The sequence below is a fragment of the Anolis sagrei genome, chromosome 3, assembly GCF_037176765.1.
Source record: "Anolis sagrei isolate rAnoSag1 chromosome 3, rAnoSag1.mat, whole genome shotgun sequence".
Classification (NCBI taxonomy): Eukaryota; Metazoa; Chordata; class Lepidosauria; order Squamata; family Dactyloidae; genus Anolis; species Anolis sagrei.
The window spans coordinates 216,698,628-216,724,060 of NC_090023.1; the positions used below are offsets into that span (position 1 = coordinate 216,698,628).

Below are 25,433 nucleotides of genomic sequence, written 5' to 3' on the forward strand. Positions count from 1 at the left end.
TTTTTGATGTAGACTATTTTAAATTTTTGACAATCTTTGTCTTTCTCTATCCATATTAATATGAAACCAAGCGTGTTCAGGCTCTCTGTGCTACTTCCTTCTGCACACGTGCACCATGTGTAGAGCAGCCATGCTGCACATTGCATATATGAATCAGCTCTGGGGCAAATTACCTGAAAGCACAAGATATTCCTTCTTCTGAAAATACATAGCAAAGATGATTTGATAGCTTTCCCAATGCTGATGCAAGGCTTTCTTCAGGTAAGTGGTTGGAAGTGTCATTGGTGGGGAGACTTTAAATATCGAAATCAGTGTTACTTAACCTGAGGGTCGGGACCCCCTGGGGTGTCACCAAAGACCATCAGAAAAGACAGTATTTTCTGTTGGTCATGGGGGTTCTGTGTCGGAAGTTTGACCCAATTCTATCATTGGTGGGGTTCAGAATGCTTTTAGATTGTAGGTGAACTATAAATCCCAGAAACTACAACTCCCAAATGTCAACGTCTATATTCCTCAAATGCCACCAGTGATCACATTTCAGCATATTGAGTATTTGTGTCAAGTTTGGTCCGGATCCATCATTTTTTGAGTCTACAGTGCACTCTGGATGTAGGTGAACTACAACTCCAAAACTCATGGTCAATGCCCACCAAACCCTTCCAGTATTTTCTGTTGGTCATGGGAGTTCTGTGTGCCAAGTTTGTTTCAATTTCACTGTTGGTGGAATTCAGAATGCACTTTGATTGTAGGTGAACTATAAATTCCAGCAACTACAACTCCCAAATGACAAAATAAATCCCCCTACAAGCCCACCAGTATTCAAATGTTGGTGTATCAGGTATTTGTGCCAAACGTGGTTCAGTGAATGAAAATACATCCTGTATATCATATATTTACATTACCATTCATAACAGTAGCAAACTTGCAGTTATGAAGGAGCAACGAAAATAATTTTATTGTTGGGGATCACCACAACATCAGGAAATATATTGAGGGGCCGCGGCATTAGGAAGGTTGAGAACCACTGCTCTATATCTTCAGCCAACATGTAAAATGGGGAACTCTTGTAGTTGTCATCCAAGAAAGCGATTTTCTCCTGCTCTCTCCGTCAGATAGGAGTGTGTGCCTGCACTCATTTTCTGGATGCCTTTGTTTTGAGAATGCAAACAGGTAAGAGTCACATGGGAAACAACCCACCATGGCAAATGATCTTGCCTAGTGCTGCAGCCTCCTGCCCCTGATTAATGATACTGGTTCATGTCGCTGGAGGACCCTTATTACTGGCTTGCAGCCTAGTGAGAGAAAGCAAGGCAGTGGCGCCATTTCAGCCAGCTGATGAGGCCTTGGCTTGGAAATCGTGGCTCTTGTGTTCTCCTCCTGATCATCAAAGAGCTATAAGCAAGGGCCGCTCCCATGGATGGCTGCTGCCACTGCCCCTAGGCCAAGTTTGTGCTGTGGGGTATAAACAAGCAAGTCATTCCCACGGAGCATGCCCTGGAAGGCTGGGTGAAGGAGGACTCTGAGCCTGGGAGAGAAGGGACATTAATTGGGTCCCACAGTCTTGCCTGGGGCAAGCTGGAGTCACCGAACTGTGGCAAAGGCACCGTTGTCACTAACACGCTGCATTAATGGGGTTTCTCTCTATGGAGGGTGAGCAAGGGTGGGTGGAAGGGCTGGTGCGGTGAATGCTGATATTGTTGTTTCCATCGACCTGGTCTCATTTTCACCCCAAGTGTCTTTCTTGCCTGAGATATTAATCCCTCTAGGGAGGTGTGTATAAGAGAAGCCGCAAAGATGGGCCAAGGCATTGTACTGCCTGAGGCAGGTGGATCCCCTTCCCCTTCCTTCACAGCCCATGTACAGAAGCTGATTGGACCAGCAATTGAATGGCAATGACATTGCATCCTCCTCTATACCAGAAACACAAGACTAATTAATGGGCCCAAAATGGATTGGGTGGTACAAAGAGCTTTGGTATAAAGTCTATTATGTTGTGAGGTGCTATAGAGTTACTCAATGCAGTTCAATATTTCTATGGGGTCATTAGGTGTTTGGGGACTGAATTTCATCAACATGTGGATGGCACTCAGCTCTGCTTCTTAGAATCATAGAAACATAGAGTTGGAAGAGACTTCATACGGCTCCGGCCCAGCTTACCTGTCCGAACGTGTCTCCCTCTACATCCTACCTCAAAGTTTAAGATCTTCTTGGGGGGGGGGGGCTCTGCTCTTGGCCCCACCTTTGGCGCAACCATGCTTGGCGGGGACAGGGCCTTCTTGATGGTAGCTCTCCACCTGTGGAACTCGCTCCCCAGCGAAATCAGGTCAGCAACATCTCTCCTTGCCTTCAGGAGGAAATTGAAAACGTGGTTATGGGACCAGGCCTTTGGGTAGCTGGCAGATAATTGACAATGGTAATGATGATAATGTTATGGAAAATGGTATATGGACAGGCTTCCGATTGTGTTGTGCTCGCTGAATTTGTTTCTACATAAGTTTAGACAGCCAATATTATTGTACTTTTTATTTTAAAACTAATTTTAAAATTAATTTACTGTGTTCTTATATGTAATTACCATATGTATTATTTTTATGTAATGGCATCGAATTGTGCCAGATGTAAACTGCCCTGAGTCCGCCCGCCCCCCCCCCCCCGGGTTGAGAAGAACGGGGTACAAATGTTTTAAATAAATAAATAAATGGTCCATCCAGTCCAACCCCCCTGCCAAGAAGAAGGAAAATCGCATTCAAAGCACCCCTGACAGATGGCCATCCAGCCTCTGTTTAAAAGCCTCCAAAGAAGGGAGCCTCCACCACACTCGAGGACAGAGAGTTCCACTGCTGAACAACTCTCACAGTCAGTCTAGTTAACAGAGCGAGCTGAAGTTGTTCTGAGCCAATGCCTGGGGGTTGTAATGAAGTGAATGGGGGGCTAATGAACTGAAGGTGAATCTCAGAGACTATGAACTAGTGATTCTCAGGTCCAGTTTTTGAGTACATGGTCTATCCCAGCTGGGTTATCTCTCCTCCTGAAACAGCAGGTGTTTGGCTTGGGGGTGCTCCTAGAGCCGTCTCTGTCATGGCAGGCCCAAGTGAAATCAGTGGTTTGGTGTGTCTGGTACCAGTTTCCTGTGATCCACCAGCAGTGGCATTTCCTATACAGGAATAACCCAACCACAGTGATTCACTGTTAGATTACTCCAGTTAGATTACTACATGGCACTGTTTGTAGGACTGCCCCTAGACAACAACTCAAGTGAATTGCAGCAGCTAGACTGCTGACAGAATCAGCTTATAGAGCATCAGTTCTATAGTAGCATTTATTTAAGTGTACATTGTGTTTTAAGGCATCGAATTATTGCCTGTATGCAAAGCCTCCTTAAGTCCCCTCTGGGGTGAGAAAGACAGGGTAGAAATGTCATAAATAAATAAATAAAGTAGTTGCACTGGTTGCCTATATGTTTCCAGACTATTCTCCCACTCTTCCCAATATATATCCAGGGATGGACATCTTCTGGGGGATCCTCCCACCAGTGGGAGCAATACACTTTGTGAAGATATTAGGAAGGGCATTCTCAGCACAAAAAGTCAAGAGTTGGTCCCTTTGGAAGTGAGGCACATTCGCAGTTCTTCTTACAAGACCAGTCTTTACTGAGGGGATTTGAGCCTTCAAATGTTTCTGACTCAAGGCAACATGATGCTTATAATCACATGGATTTCTTTATATGATTATTTATTTATTTACCATATTTATATCTTTCCTTTCTCACACCGTAGGGGACTCAAGGCTGTAATTTGATGCCATACATATATCTATCAAATAAACAATTGCAATTAAAACCAAACAATTAAAAACTTGAATTATTAAAGCATCAATTAAAATCATATCATCCAAAACATAATCCAGGGCCGTTCCATTTTTCACATTGATTCTAGGTCACTTATTGCACTGCCTCAAATGCTTGGTCCCACAACCTCATCTTAAGTCCCCCCCCCCCCCTGAAGGTCAGGAGAGAAGAGGCTCATTGAGGAGGGAATTCCACAGACGAGGGGCCACCATTGAGAAGACCCTGTGTCTCATCCCCACCAGTCGTGCCTGCGAAGGAAGTGGGACTGAGAGCAGGGTTTGCCGATCTTAATTTTTTATTTTTTTATTTACTATATTTATATACCGCCCCTCTCAGCCCGCAGGTGACTCAGGGCAGTTTAAAATCAGCACCAAAGCCATAAAATACAATTAAAAACATTAATATAAATAAAAAACCAAGCAAAATAAATAAAAACATGTATCATTAGGGTCTCCTTGTTAAAAACATTGTCCAGTCAGATGGTTCGTAGCAGGAGATAGGTTCAGGCAGGTAAGCTGGGCCAGAACTATTTAGGGATTTATAGGCTAAACCAGCACTTTGAATTGTGCTTGGTAGCAGATTGGCAGCCAGCAGAACTGACGTAACAGGGGGGTTGTGGGCTCTCTGTACCCCACTCGGATGACCAATCTGGCTGCCACCCATTGGACCACTTGAAGCTTCCGAACAGTCTTCAAAGGCAGCCCCATGTAGAGCGCCTTGCAGTAGTCTATTTGGGATGTAACCAGAGCATGGACCTCTGTGGCCAAGTTTGACTTCCCAAGGTATGGGCACAGCTGGAGTACATGAGTCAAGGGATCTTTACAAACGTTGACAATATTTTTATTGCTACCCCAAACTCTAAGGCAAGCATTCTTGGCATTTAATTGGCATGTGCATGTTCTTTCCCCTAATGTCATGCCATCCCTGTGTGAACAAAACTTCAGAGATCCCATTAGTTCTCATGAACACTGAAAAGAGACTGAATATGTGCAAGCAGCCTTTGTTATGAGAAAAATAAACAGTGTTGTTGTGAATTTTTAGTGGTAGGGCAACAAATTTGAGCCCCTCTAAAGAATTTCCATATTCATGTAAGCCCCAGACTGCATGCCGTCTTGCCTTCTGTTAATACACTCACTCTTTCCATAGCAACAATGGAAATTTCTGCAGATATACACATACATATATTAGTACAGTGGTGAGAAAATCAATTCAGTATCTGATTGGCCTCATTCAAGAATTTGGAATTACATGTAGATTTTATCTCCTCCTACCTATACCTCAGGGGTAAGGGAGAAGGAATTTTCCTTTGCAAAATTCTCCCTGACTGTGTCAATTATTCATAGTAGCTGCAAATAGACAATCATATTGTGGCACTTCACTTTTATTTATCCTTTGTGTGCGTGCACCTTTAGGTCGCTAGCTGATGGTAACCCTAGGATTTTCTTAAGCAAGCAATATTCAGATAGGGTTTTTACCAGTTCCTTTCTCTAGAACCTGGTGCTTACTTTTTATTAAGTTTTAGGGTGATGGCCTCAGATCTCTTGCTTCCAGATTTTTTTTTCGTGTCAGGAGCGACTTGAGAAACTGCAAGTTGCTTCTGGTGTGAGAGAATTGGCCGTTTGCAAAGATGTTGCTCAGGGGACGCCCGGATGTTTTGATGTTTTACCATCCTTGTGGGAGGCTTCTCTCTTGTCCCCGCATGGGGAGCTGGAGCTGACAGAGGGAGCTCATCCACACTCTCCCCAGATTCAAACCTGCAACCTGTTGGTCTTCAGTCCTGCCGGCACAAGGGTTTAACCCACTGCACCACCAGGGGCTCCCAGATATACTTTCAAGCTTCTAAGATATTATTCTGCATATTGTATCCATCCTGATCAAGATGTCAACATCCTTTAAAAATGTGATCAGTGGCACCAGAAGGCATGGCTGCAGCTCTCAAAAAACGGATGTCTAGCAACTCTTTCCCTGGACCTGCCAACTCATCCTGAGATTGCATTTCCTTTTGGTGTCACGGCATTCACTCTGGTAGTTCTCTGCAGCCCATCTGCACTCACTCGTGAAAAACGTACTGTGGTTCCCCTTTTGTATTTCTTATTCTTCCATGAAAGGAACACATACTACCTTCTCCCTCTCTGACTGGGAAAAATAAATGAATAGTTCCTCGTCATGGAAAAGCTCACCAAAGGAAACCTCTGACAGCAAGCTTCTCTTCTGAGACAATCCTGTTTGCTTGCACAAGGTATTTGAACCTGTTTTGATAACATCATTTCCAGAGGAGAACCCATTGCCCTGGTCTGAACCTCTAATCCTATTCTTTCCCCTTAGACACGCTCTATATACACTGATCTCTCTCTTTCTCTCCCACCCTGATGACAATCTCAACATGGATGCTTTATGTGTTGTCGAAGGCTTTCATCGCCAGAATCACTGGGTTGCTGTGAGTTTTCTGGGCTGTATGGGCATGTTCCAGAAGCATTCTCTCCTGACATTCTGCCCACATCTATGACAGGCATCTTCAGAAGTTAAGGGGTCTGTTGGAAACTGAGCAAGTGAGGTTTATATATCTGAGAAATGTCCAGGGTGAAAGAACTCTTGTCTACTTGAGGCAAGTGTGACTGTTGCAATTACCACCTTGATTAGAATTTAATGGCCCTGTAGCTTCAAAGTCTGGCTAGTTGCTGCCTAGGGGAATCCTTTGTTGGGAAGTGTTAGCTGACCCTGATTTATTCGTGTCTGGAATTCCCCCCTTTTTTGAGTCTTGTTCTTTATTTACTGTCCTGATTTTATAGTTTTCAATACTGATAGCCAGATTTTGTTCATTTTCATGGTTCCCTCCTTTCTGTTGAAATTGTCCACATGCATGTGGATTGCAATGGCTTCTATTCGGACCTCAGCCATCCAATTTTAAGCTGTTTTTTAAAAAAATGTTCAAGTATTTCCTCCTACTTTTTTCTCTTTTTGTCCTCTGCATGCTTCAGTTCCTACAAACTCAGTTCAAAGTGCAAAAGTAGTTTTCAATCAATTAATTCAGTTGAGGGAGAAGGGTCCAGGTGGCAGAATCTTAGGGCCCTTCCACACAGCCCTATATCCCAGAATATCAAGGCAGAAAATTATTTATTTATTTATTTATTTATTTATTATTTCGGACATTTATCTGCAGAAGGACTCAGGGTGGCTGACAACAAAAGCATAAATATATATCTTAGGTAAAAGCAGTATAAGACATTATAAAAACATCATAAAACAGTAAAACATTAGAACAGTCACCAGAATTAAATTGTTGTCCTACACACAGTCCATTCAAGTCCATCAGAGTCCATTAAACCATAGCTCTACTATCACGTTGGTCTACTCCGCAAAGGACTGATCCCACAGCCAGGATTTCACCTTTTTCTGGAAAGTCAGGAGGGAAGGAGGGGATCTGATTTCACTTGGGAGGAAATTCCATAGCCGAGGGGCCACCACAGAGAAGGCGCTCCATGCAGTCATGTCAGCCACATGATCTTGAAGATGTCTATGGACAATGCTGGCTCTTTGGCTTAGAAATGGAGATGAGCACCACCCCTTAGAGTCAGTCACCACTAGACTTAATGTCAAGGGGAAACTTACCTTTACCTATATCAGTATTATACCAAGAGAGAACATGTCATCAGATATCATCAAAGAATAGAGGGTGAACAAAATGGCAGAACATATTAAGTTGGCCATACCTGACTTACAGTAGAGCCTTTCCAAATAAATAAATGAGAAACAAGCCTAGGGAGAGTTGACCAGAACAGTTGGGAAAAGATAGGAAAGAATTATAGGCAGAGCAACTCAGAAGCAGACAAAGTGCAAGGAAAAAGAGCCCTGATATGACTTGTTGAGTTGTGGTTGGTTGAATCTGTGGATGCAGAACCCAGGGATATGGAACTACAGGAAAGGAGATTCCACCTGAACATTAAGAAGAACTTCTTAACTGTGAGAGCTGTTCGCAGTGGAACTCTCTACCCCGAAGTGTGGTGGAGGCTCCTTCTATGGAGGCTTTTAAACAGAGGCTGGATGGCCATCTGTCAGGGATGCTTTGAATGCAATTGTCCTGCTTCTTGGCAGGGGGTTGGACTGGATGGCCCACGAGGTCTCTTCCAATTCTATGATTCTATGATTCGATTATTCAAAGTCTGACTGCACTTGTCAAGCTACTTATACAGATGGCCACACCGCTCCTGCTGGGCAGATCACTACTCAAAACAGGACAAAGAGGCACTACAGTTTATTGTTCTGTATTATTACTGAATCTCTTTTAAAACACTGGAAACAGGATACTCTTGAAAAGAGGTTATGGTTGAAGATGCCTTCTTGGGCCTCATCTTTGTAAGGCCATTGTCTAACTTTAATGTAGGACTTCCATTGATATAAGATATGCCCCAAAGTCCTATCCATTCAGCTCAGCAGGATTTTCCTAAATGATACTTCAGAGTGGAGACAAGCAGCTTTAAAAGATATCAAATGTGTTGGGAAGTCAGGGAATGATGGGAGAACAAATGTTCTGATCTATGCGGCTCTCTTGAAAACATTCAGCAATAGCATTCTTCAGACCCACTTGTATGACAACATCTCAGTCCAATGAAGGATTTGAAAAAAACAGCAAATTATTTCTCCCAGTTTCATTCAAGGCCAGATGCTCTGCTCATGCTGTGGCAACAGTGCTGTGCCACTTTTATTATTGCCCAGTAGAACTGCACAATGTGCCTTTTCCCATCATATATATAATAACCTAGAGGATCACTTCAAGAACCTAAGCAAATGTGTAAAATGATATTGCTTTTCCCAAAACTAAAGCCGCTGAAAGTAGGGCTATATGAAGGTTGCTATCCCATCAACCTAAATATCCCAAAGGCACTAGATCAGTGTTTCTCAACCTTGGGACCCCTGGTTGCAAGGGGGTGTCAGAGGGGTTGCCAAAGACCATCAGAAAGCACAGTATTTTCTGTTGGTCATGGGGGTTCTGTGTGGGAAGTTTGGCCCAATTCTATCGTTGGTGGGCTTCAGAATGCTCTTTGATTATAGGTGAACTATAATTCCAGCAACTACAACTCCGAAATGTCAATGACTATTTTCCCCAAACTCCACCAGTGTTCATATTTGGGCATATTGAGTATTCGTGCCAAGTTTTGTCCAGATCCATCATTGTTTGAGTCCACAGTGCTTCCTGGATGTAGGTGAATTACAATTCCAAAATTCAAGGTCAATGCCCACCAAACCCTTCCAGTATTTTCTGTTGGTCATGCAAGTTCTGTGTGCCAAGTTTGTTTCAATTCCATCATTGGTGGAGTTCAGAATGCTCTTTAATTGTAGGTGAACTATAAATTCCAGCAACTACAACTCCCAAATGACAAAATCAATCCCCACTCCCAACCCCATCAGTATTCAAATTTGGGTGTATCGGGTATTTGTGCCAAATTTGATCCAGTGAATGAAAACACATCCTGCATATCAGATAACATTGCTATTCATAACCGTAGCAAAATTACAGTTACATCTGGAGTAGCAATGAAACTAATTTTATGGTTGGGGGTCACCACAACATGAGGAAATGTATTGAGGGGTTGTGGCATTAGGAAGGTTGAGAACCACTGCACTAGATCCTATCTATGTCAGAAGCCAAGCAGGGTCAATCCTAGTTAAGTGAATGATGGACAGTGAATATTAAGCACTGTGGGCTATATTTCAGAGAAATTAATTGACAAATCTACCACTGAATATTCCTTGCCTAAGAAAATTCTATGAGAAATTCATAAGGTCACAATAGACAGACGGGTAGCCTGATGCTGAGACTGCCATCTTGTGGCACTACTGGGACTACAAGATAGCTTGCACCCCCCACCCCCACCCCATGGGAAGTTGCTGCTAACTGCAGAAATAAGATTGAACACCATGAAAGCCATCCACTGCACAGCTATCAGCCTCCTCCCCAGGCCCGTAGCCAGGATTTTGTTTCAGGGGGAGGGGGGTGAGTTTGGTTTTTTGGGGGGGGGGCTGAGTCTGAGTCTGAGTGAAAGAGGGTCTACCCTAGCAAACCTTTTGTATCGTTACCCCAATACCCCCATGCATATGGGATATATTGGGCATGGTGATCAGATCATGATATGAATAAACAAAACAGTTTAAATAGTGTACCAGTAAGGCCTTCTCGCGGACCACCATCAGAATTTCGGGGGGGGGGGGGCTTGCCTGCTCCTCCCAGTAGGCTTAAATCAAGGAAAAGCTTCATGAGAACCACCACTCCTCTTAACGTGCCCCCAGCAACAGCAAGTGCATCCCTCTGGGCAGCTACACCAGGACATCTCAAATGAATGGTCCCCCATGAGGGTCTTCAGGGACAACCCAAGAATGGGCAACTTGGAAGTCCCTGAAAAGACTCAGAAGTGGAGTGAGCAGATCTGTGGAGCAGAACAAACTTCTCAGCATCTGTATGCTTGCCCACAATGCCCTGCCTCATGCACAGAGGAAGAATTGTTTAAAGCTACAATGTGGTTGCTGTTGCCTGTTTTTGTCTAAAATATTTAGCTGCTTGTGCTCCCTCTATTTTATCAGTTTTATAGTTATTTAGGAACTACTTTTGACACAAAATAAATAAACTGGGACTTTGTTTTCTCAAAAAGGTGGTGCATGTGTTGCCAGTTTGGGACTGGGAAAAAGACCCTTTTGCCTATGCATATGCCCAGATTTCCCATTACTTCAGCAAGTCTGTTACTCCCAGAAACCAACCTTGACACAAAAATGTTGCAAAAGATTTCTTTCAGTCCTTAGAGTAAGAAGTCCCCATGAAGGAAAGAGTACACATTGGAGAGTTTAAGTTGGCACAATTACTGCGAAGGAGAGGGATATGGGAATATTCCCGTGTCAAGCAAATACGGAGTTTCAGAAGTTGGGACTACACCTCTTGGCTGCCCTAAACAATGGTGAGATTGTTTTGATCATCCAATTTTGCCCAGGTTTCAAGACTCGAAAGAGGCCCATCCCTCAATCCCACCACCTTCATGTTTAGAAAGGACAAGGATGCAAGAGATAGCCTTCTTAGTGGTAACTCTCAGGCTATGGAACTCTTGTCTAAGGAAAGCTATCTTTTTCTTTTATCCTTCTACCAGCAGGTAATATTTTCCTATTCAATAATTAACTGGAACGGAGGTCGGAAAAGGTATAAATCGTATCTATTAAAAAAGTAAAGTTGCCTGTTGATTTACGGTGAATCCATGAATTCCACAGGGTTTTCTAAGGCATAGAATAGCAAGTACTGTAGTAATTTTGATAGTTCTTTCCTTTGAAATAATCCAAGTGCACTCACTAGACATTCATTGGCAGTCCAAGAACACACCAGTTGACCCTGCATAGCTTCCAAGATAAAACCAGATCTGGTGCCTTTAGAGTATTTTAGAGTAGGTTTTTCCTTCTTCCAATACACCTTTCATCATATTTAGTCCTTTATATTATAGTTACACCTCACTAATACGTCCTGGCTACAATCTATGACATTTTGGGGAGACGCTAGTGCAGATTGGGAAAGAAATGTAAATATCTCATTAAATTATAATTCCTAATCCGGAAGTCGTTGGTTTTTTATTGTCTGAAACTGTTTTTATTATGAATTTTACTATGTGATTTAACCTGTTTTAAATTATGTATTTATGTGTGTTCAGAATCTAATTGTTGCCTGCTTGTATGCCGCCCTGAGCCGCCTTCAGGCTGAAAAGGGCGGGATAAAAGTGTAGTAAATAAATAATAAATAAAATAAGCGTCCACAGAACGCAGCCATAGCATTTAATGTGTCATTGAAGTGTTGTAATCTTATAGTGTGGAAAACTGGAGACTTGTTTTACACAAATCAGCTACAGTATTAAGAATAAGGAGGGTGAATGTAGATGTAAATATTAGGGCTGGGCGGTTTCATTCGTTAATTTCGTAATTCGTTATTAATTCGTTATTTTTTTTATAACGATGCGATATTGAACCATTCAGGAGCAACTAAAAATCGAAACGAATTTTTAAAATTTATTTCGTAATTGTTTCGTAATGGTTTCGTTATTATTTCCGTATGTCTGGTGCAAGTTTTATAGTTGTTGTTTGTTTTATCAGTGATAAAAAAATAAATTATCACACCAACAGTCAACAACAGAGGGAGAGGGAAGCTTCAGAAGTTCCCCCTGTCCCATTTGGAGGGTTTGTTAGCATATTGTGCAATCGCGTCCGCCATTAACGAATCGATTCGTTATTGTTTTGAAATTGTTTCATAATTTCCAAAATTTCGTAAATATCGAACTTTTTTAAAGAAAAAATTCGGAATTCTTTTAAAAAACGAAACGCAAAAACCCCCTAAAAATGAATAGAGTTTAGAAACAAATTTTTCCGTGGTTGCCCAGCCCTAGTAAATATGGATAAATCTGACTCTAAAATTTGGATCTTGCAATTATAAACATCATAGCACCCCTGACAGATGGCCATCCAGCCTCTGTTTACAAGCTTCCAAAGAAGGAGCCTCCACCACACTCCGGGGCAGAGAGTTCCCCTGCTGAACGGCTCTCACAGTCAGGAAGTTCTTCCTAATGTTCAGATCAAATCGCCTTTCTTGTAGTTTGAAGCCATTGTTCCGTGTCCTGGTCTCCAGGGCAGCAGAAAACAAGCTTGCTCCCTCCTCCCTGTGACTTCCTCTCACATATTTATACATGACTATCATATCTCCTCTCAGGTAATCTCTTACTGGGGCCCTATCCTATTGTATAAAATTCCAAAATTTCTGCTTTGAACTGGAATATATAGCAGTGTGGACTCAGATAACTCAGTTCAAAGCAGATATTGTGGGATTTTCTGCCTAGTGGGCTATCCAGTCCAACCCCCTGCCAAGAAGCAGGAATATAGGGCTGTGTGGAAGGGCGCTAACTTGCTTAAAAGTCTTTTTTAAAGTTTATTAATTTACTATGCATTATATGAATTTTCTGTGAAGTCTATTGCACTATGTCAACAAGCCTATTGAACAAATTGCAAATCAGAGCAGTGCAAAGGTTAACTCCAAAAGATAGGACCCTTCCATACAGCCATAGAACCCAGAATATGAAGGCAGATAATCCACAATATCTGCTTTGAACTGGGTTATCTGAGTCCACATTGACATATAACCCAAAGCACCTATTGTGGGATTTTTTACAGATGTGTGAAAGGGACCTAGGATTTGTCATTCATAGCCTATGACAATAAGCAATATACAATAAAAGAATGTGACTCAAATGGGAAAAGCAAGTCTTAATAAACATAGACATAATTTTTATTCTCTGTAGTTAGACACATTTTAAGATGCTTTTAAAAAAATCCAAACTCTAAACATTTTTATTATATAGGAGAACACAGTAAGAAAATAAGAGTCCGTCAAAAATGTAAACCCTCCAGCATCCTTGATCTGATTAGGGGTCAGAAGGGAACTGTGTTCTTGAGCAGAGTACGCCACTCGCTGGTGGTTCCACAAACAGCAGCTTTCCTCACAAAATCAACAGCACAGTAATTTCCATCATCTCAGGACAGAAAACATATGCAAACAGTTCAAGAAATTCAGCTGGAGAAGAGTAAAACTGCACTTCAGGAAGAATAAAATCTGCAGCATCTGTCAGGAAAAAAGTAAAATATCCCATTAAGAACGCAGTATCAACAAGGAGCTTGGAAACAAGGCTGTTATTGGTAGATTGGGAAGTTTTTCCTTTTCGAAAACAAAACAAAACAGGTGAGGTAGAGGAAGAGCAGACCCAAAGTTCTGCCTCTCTACACCATCATGCACACAGCTTAACCACTGGTCACTCTCTCTATTTACTGCAGCAAGTTCAATTTAATGGTCTCCACCAAGAAAGCAGGCTAAAACTGTAAACACTGAGGTTCGAAGTAGAAGATGTATATCAAGGTGAAAATAATGTGGCTCTCCAGTATTATTAGTCTGCAATTCTCAGCATTCTTCACTCTTGAATATGGAGCCCCCAGTACTGCAATGGGTTAAACCCTTGTGCTGGCAGGACTGATGGCCAACAGGTCAGCGGTTCGAACTCATGGAGAGTGGATTGAGCTCCCTCTGTCAGCTCCAGCTCCCCATGAGGGGACATGAGAGAAGCCTCTCACAAGGATGGTAAAACACCAAACATTCCGAGCACCCCTTGCAGACAGCCTATTTTCTCACACCAGAAGTGACTTGTAGTTTCTCAAGTCTCTCCTGAAACAGAAAAAAAACCCTTTATTTCCTTTGCTGGGCTGGGAGACATCTCCCTCCAAGGAAAGTCATGGGGAGAAAGAAGCCCAGGCCCAAGAAGTATCCTCCGGTGGACTCTCACCAGAAGTGACTTATAGTTTCTCAAGTTGCTTCTGACATAATAAAAAAAATCACCCTTGTGATTTAGGTGCATGGCACATCTCTAGCTAGGTAATACTTCTGACACTTTCAATAACTGGACTTGTTTCTCTTTCCCTGTTCTTTCAAGTGGCCCATTTGAAAGTTTCTCACGTCGCACCTGATACAAAAAAAAAACCAAAACAAAACCTATTGGTTATGCTGCCTAGGACTGTTGGTAATTGCAGTCCAACAATATCAAGAAGACTGTATGATTCTCAACCCATCAAATATTGCCATCCTGTCCTGGCTGTTTGTTTTCAAAGGGTAGCTTCACATTTGGAACCTTCAGTAACATTGGCTTTGTATTAACTGTGAAAAATATGCCCTTCAAAGTTGCAGTGAAGTCTGTTTTTAGAAACACAAGGACAAGACAGTATTCTTTTTATGAGGGGAATTCTTTTGCATTTCAGGCTCTGAGCTCTGCAGCAACAAGTACCTCCAAACTATGATGACCGCTGCTTCTTTGCTGGTTTGATAGGGGAGAGTTCTTCCTCTTCTTCGTCTTCTTCAGCTGAATCATCTTCTTCACTAAGTTCTTCTTCCTCCTCACTGAACTCAGAGAGATCCCTTCTGTGAACTGAGAAACAAACACAAAGTTCTGCTAATTTTTGCTATCAGCCAATCTTCTTTTTACCAAGCAGTAGAGGATCCATCTTTAGCAAAGCATGTCTGCACAGAATTCCCTAGCCCTCTTGCCTTACTGCAGTCAATAAGATCCCTACAGACTGTTCTTCTCCCCATATCTGCACCTGCAATATAGGTGTACAGTGTTCCCTCGCTACTTTGTGGTTCGCTTTTAGCGGACTCGCTGTTTCTCGGGTTTTTGAAAATATTAATAAAAAATATATAATATTTACGTCCAGTGGAGGCCAGGGACCCTGGAAGTGTGGTGGCCTGAGGCGCGGCAAAGGAGGCCTTCCTCCCTGGCCTGCTGCTGCCTGCATGGCTCCGGAGGCTCTGCAGGGGTCTGCAGAGGTCGGGGAAGCAGGCAGGCGCCTTTGGGATGGGCCGGGAGGTGGGTAATTTTAATATTTATACATTATATAAAATACTGTATAAATATTAAAATTAATATGGCATCCCTACTTCACGGATTTTCACTTATTGTGGGGGTTCCTAAAAGAAGACCTCTACTGAACTCAACTGCAGATGGGGAAATGTGGTCAAGTGCCCCTTTGCCCTCTAGGAGGTATGCAGCAATATTAGTGTATAAAATAATACGACTTGTTTTGCAAGGGGAACACAGCTCTCCAATATATTAGGGTGGGAGGCAATGTCCCCTAACCTTTGGCAAGTGCCCACTCCTGCTATGTATAAACTATGAATAAAATGTAAGTATAAAGAAGATTGAATACCAGACGTCAAAGATTATATGGATACACTAGCTGTGCCCTGCCACGCGTTGCTGTGGCCAACCTTCCCTCCCTCTTTCTCTCCTTCTTTCTCTCTTTCCTTCCTTTCTTCTTTTTCTTTCCCTATGTCTCATCTTTCTTCCATCTCTACCTGTTTCTTTCCTCCCTGCTTCTCTCCTTTCTTCCTTCCCTTTTTCCCTCCTCTCATTACTTCTTGACTGTCCCATTTAATAAGGAAATTAAGGGGAAGGAAATGAAGAATGGGAAAGAAGGAGGAAAGGAAGGAGGGACAGGAAGGAAGGAAAAAAGGAGGGGGGAAAGAAGGGAAGGAAGGGGGAAAAAGGAGGGACATGAAGGGAGGGAGGAGAAGGAAGGTGGAAGGAAGGAGGGGGATGAAGAAAGGAGGGAGGGAAGGAAATAAGGGTGGAAGGAAATGAAAGGGAAAGAAGGAGGAAAGGGAGGGAGGAAAAGAAGGAAATGAAGAAGGAAGGAAAAAGCAAGGGAGGGAAAGAAGGGAAGGAAGGGAGAAAGGAGGGACAGGAAGGGAGGAAGGAAGGAGGGAAAGAAAGGAGGGGGGTGAAGAAAGGAGGGAGGGAAGGAAATGAAGGGGAAGGAAATGAAGAAAGGGAAAGGAAGAAAAGGAGGGAGGAAAAGAAGGAAAGGAAGGAGGGACAGGAAGGAAGGAAAAGGGGAGGGAGGGAGGGAGATCTAAGGAAGGAGTTAGGAAGGAGGGGAAGAAAGGAGGGAGGGATGGAAATGAAGGGGAAGGAAATGAAGAAAGGGAAAGGAGGAAAAGGAGGGAGGAAAAGAAGGAAAGGAAGAAGGAAGGATGGACAGGAAGGAAGGAAAAGGGGAGGGAGGGAAGGAGGAGAAGGAAGGAAGGAGGGGAAGAAAGGAGGGAGGGAAGGAAATGAAGGAAGGGAAAGAAGGAGGAAAGGGAGGGAGGGAGGAAAAGAAGGAAAGGAAGGACGGACAGGAAGGAAGGGAAGGAGGGAAAGAAGGAAAGGAAGGAGAAGGAAGGAAGAAAAGGAAAGAAAGGGAGGAAAGAAGGGAGGTCCTTCATTCAAGCACCGTGGACCTTCCTCCTCCCCCCCTCCCCCTCCCCTTCTTCCTTGCGTGGATGCTCCGTTGCTGCTGCCATTGCTGCTGCTTTCCCAACAGGTAGTGAGGGAGCCTGTGTGTGTGTGTGCCGCGCGGGGGGGGGGGGGGGGTGAGGGTGTGTGTGTGTGTGCTGGAAGGAAGGGGGCATGTCTTACTGGCGTGAATGTGTGTGTGTGTGGCAGAAGGTGTGTGTGGGCGGCGGGGGGAGGAGTGAAGGAGCGTTGTGTGTGTGTGTGTGTGTTTGCGATGGGGAGGAGTGAGTCAGGGAGGGAAGGGGTGGGGGGGAGGGAGGGGGCGTGTCTTACCGGCGTGAGTGTGTGTGTGTGGCGGCGTGAGCAGGGTAAGATGAAGGAGGGTGAGTTGCGATGGTTTGGACAGGGCGGGAAGCGGCGCGGCGTGAGGATGGGGGCGTGGCTTGCGCGGAGGGAACGTTGGCCGCCAGGCCATGTGCGCGTGCCAGGGAACTTGCGGCTGGGTGCCAATGTGCATGCTCAGTTGTTTTGCCGTTTTGTGAGTGTGGTGTTGTGTTGTTTTTGATTTTGATTGGGTTTGTTTGTACCTAGTGGGTTGAGGTATGTGCATGGGAATTTTGGTTAATTTCTGTTGGGGGTTTTTTGAGTTTTGCTTCCTCATACGACGCCACTTCGGATTTTATATATATAGATTCCTTAATATTTCATACACTGCCCTTTAAGTAACAATCTCTACTTTTTTCTCTTCTCGTTGTACCCAGGGCAAACCCTTCCCTTGGTCCCAAGAGTTAACACGCAGAAGTTCTTACAAATTTGGTGTCGTCCTGAAAGGTGAACAGGCCCAGATCCTGAGCGCAGGTGAAATGTCACTGGAGGCTCGAGCTCAAAGTTGTGCAAACTCACCTGCAGAAAAAGGTCAGGGTACATGTCATGGTGGATGAACTGTCATTTAAATCATCATGCAGTTAGACCTCACTACCTCTGAGGATGCTTGCCACAGATGCAGGCAAAATGTCAGGACACCACACTACACAGTCCCTTCTATGGGGTCTCACCAACAGTCCCTTGGAAAAATATCCCCCCCCCCCCCTCCAATCTATCCAGAGTCTGGGTGGGTTCTGTTGTCTTTTCTATGCATTTCCAGAAACAGCAAAATCACATAAGTAATACTTTTCCCAGCGGGAGACAATGTTTTAGAGGAAATTCCCTTTCTAGAAAGAAAAAAAAAATCACTGCTAAAAATCGGGGGATGACCACAACGTTTAAAAAGTTGGTGGGCTAAAAGTGGTTGATATGTGGCAATTTTCACTCCTCTAGGCCTAAAACTGAGGGGAAGGGGAGCCAATGGGACAAAAAATGCATTATTTTGGATGTGGAACGAAAACGCCCATTCGGCACGCAAAAATGAAAACAGGGCCATACGAATGAAACAAACAGAAATGGATAGTGATACGATACACATGCACAAGCCTAATAACTACCATACATACATTCTTATGTAAAGCACTTAAGCCCCCAACCCAAGTAGATGTTTTTGTTAATGCTGGATTGAGGATCATTTTATATTGTGTCTTGAATTTTGAACCTTGTTCTTTCTATGTTGTACACCGCTGTGAGTCGCCCCCAAGCTGAGAACAGCGGTATATAAGCAAAGTAAATAATAAAAAAAAGTAGACCATTTTACCATGGGAAGACACGACGATTTCAGGTTGGCCACTGGGACAGTAACCTCCTTGTTCTGGTAGTCACGTCCCACAAGCTCCACAATGTTGCATTCATCTTTGGCACTTGCTGACAGGCAAACCTTAAAAATAGGAGTCAAAGAAAAAAAGTTGAAATAGCCTCCATTTGCCAAACAATAACATGGACAGCCTTAGGGTGGGATACTAAGATCTCCTATAAATTGGTATTAAAAGGAGAAGTAAAAGGGTGGTTCCTAGCAGGATTTCTCACTCAAAATGTGCTTTGGAGGATTGGGGGATGCTCTGGAGCAAATGTGGGGATTATGAAGAGAGGAGAATGTTTGTTCATTTAATGCTAGGTCAGACAAAAAGCCTCTAAGCCAGGTATGGGCAAACGTCGCCCCAACAAGGGTTCTGGACATCAACTCCCACAATTCCTAACTGCTGGCAAGCTGGCTGGGATTTCTTGGAGTTAAGGTCCAAAACAGCTGGAGGGGTGAAGTTTGCCCAGGCCTTCTCTAAGCCCATTTTTTATTCTCACAATGCCAGACACTCACACAAAACCCCTACACTTGGATCTGCTACCTCCTAATCTTAATGTTAGCCTTGGGAAATAACTCAGTGATCATACCCCTTGTCTACAAAAGCAAGGACGTACAACCCTGACCCATAGTCAGCCTCAGTTACCTAAAAGCAAAAACAGAACCACAGTATTTTCTGAAGGTTAGACTCCCTCTGCTGTCCAGAATTCAATGGCTGCACGCTGCTTAAGTCGCATTGACCGACCGTCTGTGCAGGGTTCCATGCACTTTAACAACACAACCGTTCAATGCTAAGGCTTCCCGCCAAAATGGAACTGTAGAGGACAAACCAGTACCTGCTGCATACCAGTACTGACATCTGTTGAGGAGTTACGAAGGTGGAGGCATTACTTTTCATTCAACCCTCGTACATTTTTACTAGTTTGCTATGAGACCAGTACTTGTGGAAAAGGTGGGGGGACTCTGAGTCTTCTAACCTCTTGGTGGACTGGTTAAAAGTAGGCAGGCAAAGGACAGAGTGTTCAGTCAACTTGGTTAGCTCTCTGTTTTCCATGGTAGTCAGAAAAAGGCATCTCCCTTCTCTGCAGCTAACACAGAAACAAGACTGGATGATAAACAGCTGAAATTAGCCATTCCTTCTCCATTAGAAGTTTTGGTTGACTTGTGGCTATCACAATAAAGTGTTATAACAAGGTTGGTGTGATGTGCTAGTATCCACACCTCAAGTCGGGACCTCTCTTACCGTACTCAGAACGAGGGAATGGTCAGAGTCATCCTCTTCATTCACTTGAAAAGTGAAGGATCGGGTAGCGCTGTTCAACTCGCATCCTAAGGATCAAAAAAACAAACAGCCTCAAATGTATGTCGCACTTGCTAGGCAAGCTTCAAAAGCAAAACTACAGCATTTCTGATGCTGTTAGGAACTGTGGGAGTTGAAGTCCAAAACACCTGGAGGGCCCAAGTTTGCCCATGCCTGATCTAGAGTCTTATCCATAATGTGTATAAGGAAAGTTGAAGGGAGAAGGCCCACAGCTTGCCCATGCCTGTGTTAAATAGACCATTTTGTATTTGAGTGATGGTTGCCTGGTGTACAATAATTTTGAGAATCTACTGTGAATTTTTAAATTGTCTGCATCTTTCAACCTGGGGTCGGGACCCCTGGGGAAGTCACAAGGGGGTTTCAGAGGGGTCGCCACAGATCACCAGAAAACATATTTCTGATGGTCTTAGAAACCCATTTGGCAGAAATGGCTGAAGATCTCTCTGCTTGTCCTTCTCTTCCTTTTGGGAAACAGACAGCGAATCCTCCCACCAAAAGCCCTCCTCCGCTGCGATTGGGCGGCCTCTCAGCCAAGGGGAGGGCTGTTTCTGAGACTCCAAGCAGGGAGTCTCTCCTCTCCCCTCCTTGGGCAGGTGTGCTTGGCGAATTGGGAATTGGGTGAGAGAGAGCGCGAGACTGGAGGGAGGCTCATGCCAGCGAGTCCCTTCAAGGCATTGGAGTTCTGTGTGGGAAGTTTGGCCCAATTCAGTCTTTGGTGGGGTTCAGACTGCTCTTTGAGTGTAGGTGAACTATAAATCCCAGCATCTACAACTCCCAAATGTCAAGGTCTGTTTTCCCCAAACACCACCAGTGTTCACACTTGGGCATGTTGGGTATTTGTGCCAAGTTTGGCCTGGATCCATCATTGTTTGAGTCCATAGAGCTCTCTGGATGTAGGTGAATTACAGCTCTAAAATTCAAGGTCAATGCCCACCACACCCTTCCAGAAAATTCTGTTGGTCATGGGAGCTCTGTGTGGGAAGTTTGGCTCAATTCCATCATTGGTGGAGCTCAGAATGATCTTTGATTGTAAGTGAACTATAAATCCCAGCAACTACAACTCCCAAGTGATGAAACCAATGCACCCCCCTCACCCCACCAGCATTCAAATTTGGGCGTATCTGTTATTTGTGCCAAAGTTGGTCCAATAAATTAAAATGCATCCTGCACTTCCGATATTTATATGATGATTCAGAACAGTAGTAAAATTACAGTTGTGAAGTAGCAACGGAAATAATTTTATGGTTGGGGGTCACCACAACATGAGGAACTGTATTAAGGGGTTGTGACACTAGGAAGGTTGAAAACCACTGTGTTAGGAGGATGTCTGGAAGGGGAAGCAAAGGCAACTGGAAGGCACTGTGCTGCAGTTCTACTCTCCCCAAAGCCTCTGCTTGGCAACATTTGCTTGGTACCACAGGGCTGCTGCTAGAGAGGCAGTCAAAGGGCTATGGGTATGTTTGTACACAATGTCCCCAAAGGACTTGTGCTAGTGTAATTCCAAGTTGTGTTTGCATAGACCAAGAAAGGGATTCCAGATTTGGGGAAACATAAGGTTAGGAATTTTTTTTAGGAAAGAACACAAAACGCGCCACTAAGGAGGAGGAGAAACATTGATTTAGAACAGTGTTTCTCAACCTGGGGGTCACGAGGAGGTGTCAGAGGGGTCGCCAAACAATCATTAGAAAAAAATGTATTTTATGTTGGTCATGGGGGTTCTGTCTGGGAAGTTTGGCCCAATTCTGTCATTGGTGGAGTTCAGAATGCCCTTGATTGTAAATGAACTATAAATCCCAGCAACTACAACTCCCAAATGTGAAGGTCTATTTTCCTCAAATTCCACCAGTGTGCACATTTGGGCATATTGAGTATTTGTGCCAAGTTTGGTCCAGATCCATCATTGTTTGAGTCCAGAGTGCTCTCTTGATGTAGGTGAACTACAACTCCAAAACTCAAGGTCAATGCCCGTCAAACCCTTCCAGTACTTTTTGTTGGTCATGGGAGTTCTGTGTGCCAAGTTTGGTACAATTCCAACGTCGGTGGAGTTCAGAATGCTCTTTGATTGTGGGTGAACTATAAATCCCAGCAACTACAACTCCCAAATGACAAAATCAATCCCTCCTAACCCCACCAGTATTCAAATTTGAGCATATTGGGTATTTGTGCCAAATTTTGGTCCAGGGAATGAAAATACATCCTGCATATCAGATATTTATATCACAATTCATAACTGTAGCAAAATGGCTATTCTGAAGTAGCAATGAAAAGAATTTTCTGGTTAGGGGTCACCACAACATAAGGAGCTGTATTAAGGGGTCGCGGCATTAGGAAGGTTGAGAACCACTGATTGAGAAGATGCTGAAATGCAACTATCTGAACAGAAGTCCATTATAACAGTCTTTGTTGGAGGAGGGGAGATGCCAGGTGTGTTCTGAATGTTTTACACTGACTTTAAAAGGGGGGGGGGTTAGAAAAAGGGATTTCCCCGTTTCCTGGCAATGACTCCAAAAGGAAGCGAGAGAACGCTGCATTCCAGTCTAATGATGGAAGTGTGGCCAGGAAGTGGAAGTTTTCTCCTGGAGGAAAGCGTGGAAACGGGTCTGGCTTCATAGCCCCAGCCTAGATTAAAGAGCCAAGCCACGTGGAAAGAGCAGATGGAGCTCAACCACGTGGGAAGCAGGTTTGGTGGCCCAAGCAGGAAGTTGAGAATTTCGAAGGGGAGTCCCACGTGGCGTGGCTTTCTCGCCTATTTCCTCGAAGCCTTGGATAGGACCTTCCCAACTCCAACCCCGTGCCTGTCCTCCCACCCCAACCCAGTCCTCCCAGCCCTCTCCAAGGCGCCCTTCCCAGTCCCTAAGCCCATTTTGCCCCATCCCCAAACGCTTGCCCCCTTTCCCAGCCAGTGCCACCCCAACACGCCTCGCCTACCGAAGACGAAGTGGCTGACACAACCGGACGCCTTCTCGCCGTCCTCCGAGCTCTCCAGGTCCAAGAAGGAGGCCATGCCGGCGCCGAAAGAGCGAGGAGGGGCCCGGAAAGGGCTTAAGCCGCCTCCCGGTCGGGTTTACGCCCGCCCTAAACGCCCACTCTTGGGAGGTCCTGGCTTGGAGGAAGGAGGAGGCACCGCTTCCCCAATAGGAAACGCTGGGGAGGGTTGGGAGAGGATCCTCAAACCCTCCCCAAGCTTTTCCAACTTGAATGTATTGTCGAAGGCAATACATAACCGGAATCACTGGGTTGTTGAAGGTTTTTCGGGCTATATGGCCATGTTCTGGAAGCATTCTCTCCTGACGTTTCGCCTGCCCCTATGGCAGGCCATCAAATGCTAATCAAGGTGGCCAATTGAAACATTCCCACCTAGCTCCAACAGGCAAGAGTTCTTTCTCCCATCTTGGACAGATATATAAACCCTATTTTCCTAGTTTCCAACAGACCTCGCAACCTCTGAGGATGCTTGCCATAGATGCAGGCAAAACATCAGGAGAGAATGCTTCTATAACAGTGTTTCTCAACCTTCTTAATGCCATAACCCCATAATACAGTTCCTCATGTTGTGGTGATCCCCAACCATGCAATTATTTTCGTGGCTGCTTCATAACGGTAATTTTGCTACTGTTAGGAATCGGAATGTAAAAATCTGATATGCAGGATGCATTTTTATTCACTGGACCAAATTTGGCACAAATACCCAATACGCCCAAATTTGAATACTTGTGGGCTGGGGGGGGGGGGTGTTGATTTTGTCATTTGGGAGTTGTAGTTGCTGGGATTTATAGTTCACCTACAATCAAAAAACTCCAATGATGGAATTGAACCAAACATGGCACACTGAACTCCCATGACCCACAGAAAATAGTGGAAGGGTTTGGTGGGCATTGACCTTGAGTTCTGGAGTTGTAGTTCACCGACATCCAGAGAGGACTGTGGACTCAAACAATAATGGCTCTGGACCAAACTTGGCATGAATACTCAATATGCCCAAATATGAACACTGGTGAAGTTTGGGGAAAACAGACCTTGAGATTTGGGAGTCGTAATCCTGAGATTTCTAGTTCACGTACAATCAAAGAGCACTCTGAATCCCACTAATGATACAATTGGGCCAAACTTCCCACACAAGACCCCCATGGCCAACAGAAAATACTGTTTTTCAATGGTCCTTGGGTACCCCTCTTGACACCCCCTTGCGACCCCTCCAGGGGTCCCGACCCCCAGGTTGAGAAACACTGTTCTAGAACATGGCCATATAGCCAAACAAACCTACAACAACCTATTTTCCAAGTTGCGTAAGAGAATCTGAAAAGAAACATGCATTGGGCAAAGGGTCTAGGGATGCATAGAAAGGGTGAAATTAATGCAGCTTGACACCATTTTAACTGCTGTGGGATGCTGAGAGTTGTAGTTTGGTGAGGCACCCGCACTCTTTAGCAGAGAAGGTGAAAGCTTGTGAAACTACAAGTCCTAGGAGTCCTTTGCTTTTATTTTCCCAGCCAAAGTAGCAAAACAAGCTGATTGCCCTAGAAGGGCTCCAAGATAAGTAAGTTTGGGCAGAGCGGGGGCTGGGCAAGGGAGAACAAGGTATAGGATTTGTTAAGTGGGTGGTATTAGCTTCCCTTAGACAAGGATGCTGGAGCATGCAAAATCATTTGGTGGTTTTTTTGTTGTGTCAGGAGCAATTTGAGAAACTGCAAGTTGCTTCTGGTGTGACAGAATTGGCCGTCTGCAAGGATGTTGTCCAGGGGATGCCTGGATGATTTGATGTTTTTTATCATCCTTGTGGGAAGCTTCTCTCATGTCCCCGCATGGGGAGCTGGAGCTGATAGAGGGAGTTCATCCGCCTCTCCCCGGATTCGAACCTGCAACCTGTTGGTCTTCTGTCCTGCTAGCACAGGGGTTTAACCCACTGTGCCACCGGGGGCTCATTTGGTGGGTATGTTAACAGAAAAATGCGAAGTAGGAAGCTCATTGGTTGAGCCATGCCCCAAGAGGCTAGCTGAGCCTGGGAGTTTTGGCAAGTTACATGTTTAAGTTTTTCTGTGCAGGAGCTTGCCAAGTTTTGAATTTTTGCTTCTGAAATGTGTGATTCACAGGCTGACCATGCGGGGAAACCATTTGAATCTTATTGGACATTGTGAGTCAATACAACTGTTCACATGACTGTATATATGTTGGTCTGCATAAAAGTAAACACATTCTTTACTGATCATCCGTGTGCAATATCTTTTCTCTAGCAAGACTGTGTAGATTGGTAAATGTGAACCACACGTGATTTCCATTCCGCCACAAAGGAGGCCTGTGGCATCTCTCTGGGTTCAGTTTGAAACTAATGCAGTTTGAAACTATTTTGAGTGCTCTGACTTAGTGCTATGGAATTGTGGGAGTTGCAGTTTGGTGAGGCACCAGTACCCTGTGATATTAGGAATAGCTCCTCCCCCTTTTACACAAAATGGAATGAATAAGGAATAGGTGCTCTCCTCTTTAATATGTTAGGCTGCAGTAGGTAATGGGGTCCACAGTCCAAAATCAGGGGGGACATCCATTTTCTTATCTGCAAAGCAGGTTGCTTAAGACATCATATTGTCAGATAAGGCAGGGCTTTCTTAACTACAGTATCTGTGTACCTGCATTTCCCTTACCCCCATTTTTCCTTTCTTTTCTTAAAAAATACCCAACAGCTGATGGCTAGAGACTGAGGCCCATCTATGGCCCACCTCT

The 25,433-nt window shown here is 44.2% G+C and overlaps 1 protein-coding gene across 1 annotated transcript; it reads right to left on the reverse strand.

Annotated features, from left to right (window-relative positions):
- Positions 1 to 13,121: 13,121 nt before the first annotated feature.
- On the reverse strand, positions 13,122 to 22,773 carry NPM3 (nucleophosmin/nucleoplasmin 3). The gene is made up of 6 exons (XM_060768255.2): positions 22,647 to 22,773; positions 19,641 to 19,726; positions 18,359 to 18,478; positions 17,484 to 17,577; positions 14,686 to 14,826; positions 13,122 to 13,478 (listed from the first exon to the last, which is right to left on the reverse strand). The coding sequence occupies exons 1-5, from the start codon at positions 22,720 to 22,722 to the stop codon at positions 14,693 to 14,695; spliced, it is 510 nt and encodes a 169-aa protein (XP_060624238.2). The 5' UTR covers positions 22,723 to 22,773; the 3' UTR covers positions 13,122 to 13,478; positions 14,686 to 14,692.
- Positions 22,774 to 25,433: the final 2,660 nt, after the last annotated feature.

What these genes read in the sequence shown, in the direction of transcription:
- NPM3 (XM_060768255.2), bottom strand. Translation starts at nt 22,722, where the DNA reads ATGGCCTCCTTCTTGGACCTGGAGAGCTCGGAGGACGGCGAGAAGGCG. An exon ending in TGTCAGCCACTTCGTCTTCG is followed by an intron (nt 19,727 to 22,646) that starts GTAGGCGAGGCG and finishes TTTGATCCTTAG; the next exon opens with GATGCGAGTTGAACAGCGCT. An exon ending in ATTCCCTCGTTCTGAGTACG is followed by an intron (nt 18,479 to 19,640) that starts GTAAGAGAGGTC and finishes CCTATTTTTAAG; the next exon opens with GTTTGCCTGTCAGCAAGTGC.